General features: G+C 41.0%; 1 protein-coding gene across 1 annotated transcript in view; it reads left to right on the top strand.

The window, feature by feature from the left end:
* Window positions 1-2,632: 2,632 nt before the first annotated feature.
* Window positions 2,633-9,558, top strand: part of LOC105515243 (cytochrome P450 4X1) — an 82,703-nt gene continuing 75,777 nt past the window's right edge. The window contains exon 1 of the mRNA XM_011947030.1: window positions 2,633-3,027. Coding sequence (XP_011802420.1) covers window positions 2,854-3,027 — 174 coding nt within the window. The 5' untranslated portion in view covers window positions 2,633-2,853. The remainder of the gene's footprint in view (window positions 3,028-9,558) is intronic.

Raw genomic sequence — 9,558 nt, 5'->3', positions numbered from 1 at the left:
TTCACTAAAATGCTAATTAGGCTAAAACAGGAGGTAAAGAAATAGCTAATCATCTATTGTCTGAGAGCACAGCAGTGGGAGGGACAATGATCAGAATTTATAAGCCTAGGTATTTGAGCCGGCAATGGCAATCCCCGTTGGGTCACCTCCCATTTTATGGGAGCTCTGTTTTCCCGCTATTAAATCTCACAACTGCAAAAAAAAAAAAAAAAAAAAAGCTCTACCAAAAAACAAAAAACCTGTTACAACCAATAAACAAATTCAGTGAAGTTGCACAATACAAATCAAAATACAAAAACCTGTAGCATTTACATACATGAATAATAAATTAGTTGAAAATAAAACTAAGAAAGGAATCCCATTTAAAATGGCTACAAAAAAATACCTAAGAATAAATTTAACCAAGGAGGTGGAAAATATATATACTGAGAACTATAAAACATTGATAAAAGAAATTAAAGAGGGCACACATTAAAAATGGAAAGGCATCCCATGTTCATGAACTTGAACAATTAATATTGTTAAAATAAGCATACTGCACAAAGCAATCTACAGGGTCAGTACAATCCTTATCAAAATACCAGCGACATTCTTCACAGAAATAGAAAAAATTTCAAACATTCATAGAGAACCACAAAAGACCCCAATAGTCAAAGCAATGCTGAGAAAAAGAACAAAACTGGAGGTATCACACTATCAGACTTCAAAATATATACAAAGCTATAATAACCGAAACAGAATAGTCCTGGCATAAAACAGACATAAAACAATGCAAGAGAATAGAAAACACAGAAATTAATTTACATATCCATTGTCAGCTGATTTTTGACAAAGGTGCCAAGATCAGTCATTACGAAAGTACAGTCTCTTTAATAGATGGTGCTGGGCAAACTGGATATCCATAAGTAGTTGAATGAAACTAGACCCCTATTTCTCACCCCTATTTTTCATGCAAAAATCAACTCAAAATGGATTCATGACACAAATTTAAGACCCTGAAACCATAAAACTACTAGAATAAAACATGGTGGAAATGCTTCAGAACCCTGGTCTGGGAAAAAAAATTTATGAATAACACCTCAAAAGCAATGGCAACCAAAGGAAAAATGAACAAATGAGATTATATCAAACTAAGAAGTTTCTGCATATCAAAGAAAATAATCAATAAAGTGAAAAGATAGCCAGAAGAAAAGATTTGCAAATTATTAATCAGACAGCAGATTAATCTCCACAGTATACAAGAAACTCAAACATGTCACCTCAGAAAAAAATCTGATTAAAAATAAGCAAATGATCTGAACAGATATTTCTCAAAAGAGGACATACAAATGGTCAACAGGTATGTGAAAACATGTTCAACATCACTAATCATTAAGGAAATGTAAATCAAAACCACAATGACGTACCATATCCCAATTAGTATAGTTGTTATCAACAAGACAAAACAACAACAACGACAAAAACAACACTAGGAAGGATGCCAAAAAAAAGGAAACTCATATACACTGTTGGTGGGAATGTACAGTAGTACAACCACTATGGAGAATGACATGGAGGTTTCTCAAAAACCTACAAATAGAACTCACACATGATCCAGCAATTTTCCTACTGGGTATTTATCAAAAGAAAAGGAAAGAAAAGGAAGGAAAATCAGTGTACTGAAAGGATATCTGTACCTTCATGCTTATTGCATGCTTATTGCAGCATGATTCACAATAGTCAACATATGAACTCAATCCAGTGTTCAGCAACAGATGACTGGATGAAGAAAGTGTAATATATACACACAATGGACTACTGTTCAGCCATTAAAAAAATGCTGTCATTGGTGGCAACAGGGAAGGTAGTGGATGACATTATATTAATTGAAATAAGCCAGGAACAGAAACTACATATTGTCACCCTTATGCAGAGGCTAAAAATAGTTGATCTCATAGATGTAAAAGGTAGAACAAAGGTTACTAGAGTCTGGGAAAGGAGGAGTAGTGAGAGATTTTTTTTAAAGGACACAAAATTACAGCTAGACAGGAGGAATAAGTTTTCATGTGTATAGGACTATATGATGACTAAAAACAACATATATTTTCACATAGAAGAGAGCATATTGAATGTTCCTAACACAAAGAAATGACAAATGTTTGAGATGATGGCTATGCTAATTGCCAATGATCACTATACATTGTATGTATGAAAACATCACAAAGTACCTCTAAATATGTACAATTATTATGTGTCAATTTGAAAAATATTTTTTAAATGTGTTGAATGATACAACAAGGGTGGAATCAAGGTGATTTCTCTATTGCACAACAAGCAACTATTACTTTTATAATGAAAATGCTTTAATGTGGACAAGAAAGTGCTTTCTGGCTGCAGCGCAGTACAGAGTTGGTGGCAGGTGTGAGGTGGAAGCAAGTTGGCTAATTTGGAGGTTGCTGAGCTAATCCCAGTGTGAGAAGAGGGTGGCTTGGACTTAGAACAGTGGATGTGGGGCTGGAGTGGGCATTGAAACCAGAGATGTTTAGGAGAGGGGGGTATAGGAGGAGGGAGGGAAGCTCCCACAGAATGCCTGGGCAGTCTCCTCCCCTGACCTCCCAGAGACTTCGGGCCTTACTGGTGATACTGGATTCCTAAGTGGCCTTGGCCTTCTGTCATTTCAGATCCAGCAGATGGGGAACCTGAACAAAGTGGTATCATGGGCCCACCAGTTTTTCTACACTCACCCACTCTGGTTTAAACAGTTCACTGGCTTCCAGAACATTTATGAGCCCAACTATGTCAAAGCTGTGTGTAGCCCCAGGAGTGAGGTGTTCTTGGGAGAGTTGCTCTTCCTGAGAACAAAGAGCTCAGGCTATGATGTGGGGAGGAGGCCTGGACCTGCGTTCTATGCCTAGGCATCTGAGGTTCCCACTTTACTTATCAAGGTGCCTCTTCTGGGAACTCCCTAGTCTCTATTTGACCCAACCAACTTCTTCACCTGCAGAGCCTCAGGCCCCAATGTGTATGAATTCTTCCTCCAGTGGATTGGTGAGTGAGCACCTGCCTTTCTTGCCTTGCCCACCCCAGACCCTTGGTGCTGAGTGACCAGGACTCTGCTCTGCCCTATTGAGTTGGTTATCCCATCAAACAGGAAGCCTGGCCTCTTTGTGCCTGTCTTAGGATCAGTTGCTTTTTGGGGAGTCAGAGAAGGGTGCAGGAGAGCTTCTGGTTGGCTGGCAGGGGACATGGACCCAGGCACTTTCTCTTGCCAGGTTGTCTTCTACCCTGGATAGACATCTCTTCCACTGGTCATGTTTCTCTGGTATATCCCTGATTAAGACACATTTTGGTCTAAGGACTGATTCTGGAGACACTGAATCTTAAGTATGAGCTTTCTTTCTTTTTTCCTTTCTTTCTTTTTTTTTTTTGAGATGGAGTTTCACTCTTTTTTCCCAGGCTGGAGTGCAATGGCCTGATCTCAGCTCACTGCAACCTCCACCTCCCAGGTTCAAGTGATTCTCCTGCCTCAGCCTCCCGAGTAGCTGGGATTACAGATGCACACCACTACGCCTGGCTAATTTTTTGTATTTTTAGTAGAGAAGGGGTTTCACCATTTTGGTCAGGCTGGTCTCAAATTCCTGACCTCAAGTGATCTGCCCAGCTCAGCATCCCAAAGTGTTGGAATTACAGGCATGAGCCACTGTGCCTGGTCAAGCATGAGTTTTCTGGATTGATTCTGGGTTTCCTGGAATTTGTTCCCTAATCTGACTAGTTAAAAAGTAACCAATTACTGGTTTCAGTGGTAAAGAGGACACTGGTAGTCCATGGCATGATGTCTCAATGGAGATTAGCAAAATATCATGGGATACTACACATCAAATGCCTTATAAAAGGCAACCTCATAGAAGGGAAGGTTCTGGGTGACCACATATTTGATACCTTATAACATTTTATTAAAATTAAGGAACATATTAAGATTGGCTGGTTGTGAGCTTCAACTCACTGAAAAAAAGATTAAAAAAAGATTATCTGGTTTCTCTTAACTTCACTAGATAAAGTGGGGAAAGAAAAAGATGAGATCAGCATTCAAATTTCCAGTGCAAATGACTTGAAAGTTTCTGTGTTTGTCATGAAAGAAACCCTTATGTTATGTAACTGCAGACTGAAGTATCTGAAAACTAAATGCAGACTCTAATCCTACCAGTGCCTGAATTAAAATGCAAATTAAATTCTAAACCTTGGAGGGTGTCTTCTATTAAAATGAGAGCATTGATGAAAGTAATGGGATCTTGAAAATTGGAATAAGGACATATGGGAAGATTCAAATGAAGCGGGGGGTTATCAAACTTCTAAATTCTGTTTAATCTTTTTTGTCAATTGCTGAGTCTATCTTTTCCATTTATGCATTTCAGATCCAGAGAAATAACTTCAGAAACAACTGCAGTTTGGTGGCAATACTTTGTAAGAGTGGCATAAGGTTCTTCAGCAGGCTGTATATGCTATCAATTAATGTCCAATATCTGGTATTGTTTCTTTCATAGCCAAAATTCATGGATTCAGCAATCCAGGGATGGAAATAGGAATGGAACAACTCACCATTGCCACTACTGCTTTAATAGCAAAAAAAAAATTTTCTGCCCTACAAAATTGTCCACTGTGTGCCTAGAGGTCTCAGTTCTGAAGAGAGGAATGTTTCCACCCAGAGACACACCAATTATACTTTTGAACTTGAAGTTAAGATGGCTCCCTAACCACTTTGGGCTTCTCATGTCTCTGAATCAAAGAGAGTTATGAGTCTAACTGGGGTGATTGACATTGATTATCTATGTGAAATTGGTAGGTCTTTTACCAATGAACTTAAGGAAGAGTGTGCCTGGAATATAGGAGATACCACAGGGCAAGTCTTAGTAGTGTAGTGCCCTGTAATTAAAGCAAATGGAAAAATATAACAATCCAATTGAGGCAGGACTACTAATGACCTAAATCCTGCAACAATGAAGGTTTGGATCACTATAGCAGGCAAAAAAAGCATAACCGATTAAGGTGCTTGCTGAAGGCAAAGGGCATATGGAATGTATCATGGCGCAAGATAGTTATAAATGAGAGCTGTGACCATGAGATCATTGATACAAACAAGGACTGTAATTGTTATGATTATTTTTTAATTATTTTGTTATGAATATGTTTGTGTTTGTATTGATTTTTTTCTTCTCTCTTTTATCCCATTTACGATTTTTATTTTTTATTGTTTTTATATTTTTTCTTCAACTTTTAAGTTCAGGAGTACATGTGCAGAATGTGCAGGTTTGTTACATAGGTAAATGTGTGCCATGGTGCTTTGCTGCGCAGATCATCCCATCACCTAGGTATTAAGCCCAACATCAGTTAACTATTATTCCTGATGCTCTCGCTCTTCCTAACCCACCCCCAACAGGGCCCAGTATGTGTTGTTCTCCCAACATGTGTTCTCATCATTCAGCTCCCACTTATAAGTGAGAACATGCAGTTTTTGTTTTTCTGTTCCTGAATTAGCTTGCTGAGGATAATGGTTTCCAACTCTGTTCATGTCCCTGAAAAGGACATGAGATCATTCCTTTTTATGGCTGCATAGTATTCCATGATGTGCACATACCACTGTAGCAGGATCCTTGGGGTGTCATTTTTCCAGCTGGAAATCTCTATGGCCAGTGGCACCTTGGCCCGAGTTTTTGGGCCCACTGGGCTTGTTCTGCCCACTCGGCCTGGCAGGCTGTGCTCCGCTTATGCTACCAGCCTGGGTTCATGCCTGTCAAGGGCAAGCCAGATGCAGAGTGGTGAGGGGTGTGTGAGTGAGCATGGGGTCTGGCAACTGCACATAGCTGCTGGGTATGGTGGCTGTGGCGGGGTGAGCAGCTCCAGGCACCAGTACAGGCACTGGCTCCATGCAAGGCTGTAGCTGGACCAGGCATACTACAAGCAGCTTCCCCTGCAGGCATTGGGGAATGCAGTGGTGCCTGGAAGCTTGGGGATGTCAGGAATCGCAGAGCCCCAAAGAGGGTGTCACAGCCCTGGATCAGAGAGGCCCTAGGTCTGGGCTTCCCAAAGGGCTGCAGCTCATCTCTCCCCATCACCTGCAATGTGGCAAGTGGGGGGCATGTTTCAGCCCTGTTTGTGTTACAGTTCTTTCAGTCCCACCATTTGGTGGATCCCAAGTTCTTGTTCCATGTCCAGGAAGAATGAGGTATGCTTACAACTAGAGGGTGAGCAAGGCAGAGAGGAGCTTCATTGAGCAACAGAACAGCTCTCAGGAGACCCAAAGTGGGAAGCTCCTTTCTGCAGGCAGGTTGTCCCAATCAGTGTCCAGCTCTCAGTGGAGAAGAGACTTGCAGTGGATAGCTCCTTTCCACAGGCAGGCCATCTGACCAGTGTCCAGCTCTCAGCAGAGAGGAGACCCACAGTGCATATAACTCCTTTCCACAGGCAAGTCATCCCTATGAGTTGAGGAGACCCGAAATGGGTATCTCCTTCACATAGCTGGTAGTCTCAACATTTGTCTGAGCCTGGCTGACTTCAAGGTTTTTATGAACTCAGAAGAGAGAAAGTGCATGCTGATTGGTCCATGGGTGGCCATGGGTGGGCCCAAAAAATGCACCATAAGTTCTAAGTCTGGGCCATGAACTCAACGTAGAATTGGGAGCCTGGCCTCCTGGCTTGAAGGTAGGGTTTCACTAGGACCCACCCCTTTGTGTGCAAGAGCCTGTTGGCCTCCTGCCATCATCAACATGCTGTTCATGGAGCCCAGGTTGTTTGTGCCAAGGTGTGCCTGGAGGCCTGCACTGAGCCACCCTTACTCACCCTTCAGCCTCCCCCTCAATATTCATTGGCACCCTTGGAACCCAAAGTCCAGAGGGGGCCAAGGCAGCAGGGGGCTAGCATGTCAGTGTCCCCTCAGTGCTTGCACACCTGACTGGGTTGCAACAGCACTTAGGCTTGGCCACAACTTTGATTTGCACCAGAGTGGGCACCAGGAGTGGGGAGAGGCCAGACAGTGGGAGCAGGCCCTTCCAAGCCTGCGGGCACAGGGGTTTTCTGGGCCCCTGAGAGCACAGGGATTCTCAGGTTTAGGGTCATGGTTAGGTGGCTGCAGTTGCATCCAGGAGCCTGGGGCTCCCGCCCCACTAGCTTGGCAAAGGTTGGGGCTCCCACCTGTTCCTGAGTCCCACCAGACAGGCAGAGCTTAGAACCCCAGCCATGCCTCCCACACTGCAGCTGGTGTTTTCGCAGTGGCAACTCCAGATGAGCCACCACTGCCATCACTACATTTACTTTATCCAGTCTATCACTGATGGACATTTAGGTTGATTCCAGGTCTTTGCTATTGTAAAATAGCACTGCAATGAATATACACGTGCATGTATCTTTATAATAGAATGATTTATATTCCTTTGGGTATATATTCAGTAATGAGAATCCTGGGTCAAATGGCATTTTTGCCTCTAGGTCTTTGAGGAATTGCCACTGTCTTCTATAATCGTTGAACTAATTTATACTCCCACCAACAGAGTAAAAACATTCATTCTTTCTTTACAACCTTGCCAGCATCTGCTGTTTTTTTAACTTTTTAATAATAGCTATTCTGATTGGCATGAGATGGTATCTCATTGTGATTATGATTTGCATATCTCTAATAATGTTGAGCTTTTTTTAAAAATACGTTTGTTAGGTGCATGTGTGTCCTTTTTTGTGAAGTATCTGTTCATGTCCTTTGCTCACTTTTTAATGGGGTTGTTTGTTTTTTTCTTGTAAACTTAAGTTCCTTGTAGACTCCAGATATTAGATCTTTGTCAGATGGATAGATTGCAAACATTTTCTCCCATTCTGTAGGTTGCCTGTTCACTCTGATGATAGTTTATTTTGCTGTGCAGATGCTCTTTAATTAGATCACGTTTGTCAATTTTGGCTTTTGTTGCCATTGCTTTTGGTGTTTTAGACATGAAGTCCTTGCCCATGCCTATGTCCTAAATGGTATTGCCTAGGTTTTCTTTTAGTTTCTTTTAGGGTTTTTACAGTTTTGGGTTTTATATTTAAGCCCTTTAATCTATCTTGAGTTAATTTTTGTATATGGTGTAAGGAAGGGGTCCAGTTTCAATGTTCTTCATATGGCTAGCCAGCTCTCCCAGCATCATTATTAAATAGAAAGTCCTTTCCACATTGCTTGCTTTTCTCAGGTTTGTCACAGATCAGATCATTGTAGGTGTGTGGTCTTATTTCTGATTCTCTATTCCGTTCCATTAGTCAATGTGTCTATTCTTGTACTAGTACCCTGCTGTTTTGATTACTGTAGCCTTATGGTATAGTTTGAAGTTGGGGAGCATGATGTCTCCATCTTTGTTCTTTGTTATAATTGTCTTGGCTATTCGGGCCCTTTCTTGGTTCCATATGAAATTTTAAATAGTTTTTTTTTTTCTAGTTTCATGAAGAAGGTCAATGATGGATTAATGGGAACAGCATTGAATCAATGAATTACTTTGGGAAGTATGGCCATTTTTATAATATTTATTCTTTCTATCCATGAACATGGAATGTTTTTCCATTTGTGTCCTCTCTGATTTCTTTGAGCAGTGGTTTTTATTTCTCCTTGAAGAGGTTCTTCACTTCCTTTGTTAGCTGTATTCCTAGGTTGTCTTTGTTTTTTTTTAATAATTGTGAATGAGAGTTCATTCATGATTTGGCTCTCTGCTTGCCTGTTGTTGGTGTATAGGAATGCTAGCTATTTTCGTATGTGAATTTTATACTCTGAGACTTTGCTAATGTTGTTTATCAGCTGGAAAAGCTTTTGGGCTGAGAAAATGGGGTTTTCTAGATATAGGATCATGTCATCTGCAAACAACAATAATTTGACTTCCTCTCTTCCTATTCAAATACGCTTTATTTCTTCCTCTTGCCTGATTGCCATAGCCAGAATTTCCAATACTATGTTGAATGGGAGTGGTGAGAGAGAGCATTCTTGTCTTGAGCTGGTTCTCAAGGGTAATGCTTCCAGCTTTTTCCCATTCAGTACGATATTTGCTGTGTGTTTGTCATGTATAGCTTTTATTATTATGAGGTATGTTCCTTCAATACCTAGTGTATTGAGAGTTCTTTTTTATTATTATTATACTTTAAGTTCTAGGGTACATGTGCACAAAGTGCAGGTTTGTTACATATGTATACATGAGCCATGTTGGTGTGCTGCACCCATTAACTCGTCATTCACATTAGGTATATCTCCTGATGCTATCCCAACCCCTTCCCCCGTCCCCACAATAGGACCCAGTGTGTGATGTTCCCCTTCCTGTGTCCAAGTGATCTCGTTGTTCAATTCCCACCTATGAGTGAGAACATGCAGTATTTGATTTTCTGTTCTTGCGATAGTTTGCTGAGAATGATGGTTTCCAACTGCATCCATATCCCTACAAAGGACACAAACTCATCCTTTTTTACGGCTGCATAGTATTCCATGGTGCATATGTGCCACATTTTCTTAATCCAGTCTGTCACTGATGGACATTTGGGTTGATTCTAAGTCTTTGCTATTGTGAATAGTGCCACAATAAACAT

Source organism: Colobus angolensis, unplaced genomic scaffold (genome assembly GCF_000951035.1).
Source record: "Colobus angolensis palliatus isolate OR3802 unplaced genomic scaffold, Cang.pa_1.0 Scaffold106, whole genome shotgun sequence".
Classification (NCBI taxonomy): Eukaryota; Metazoa; Chordata; class Mammalia; order Primates; family Cercopithecidae; genus Colobus; species Colobus angolensis.
The sequence above is the reverse complement of the archived record's forward strand: the minus strand, read 5'-3'. Positions and strand labels throughout refer to the sequence as shown.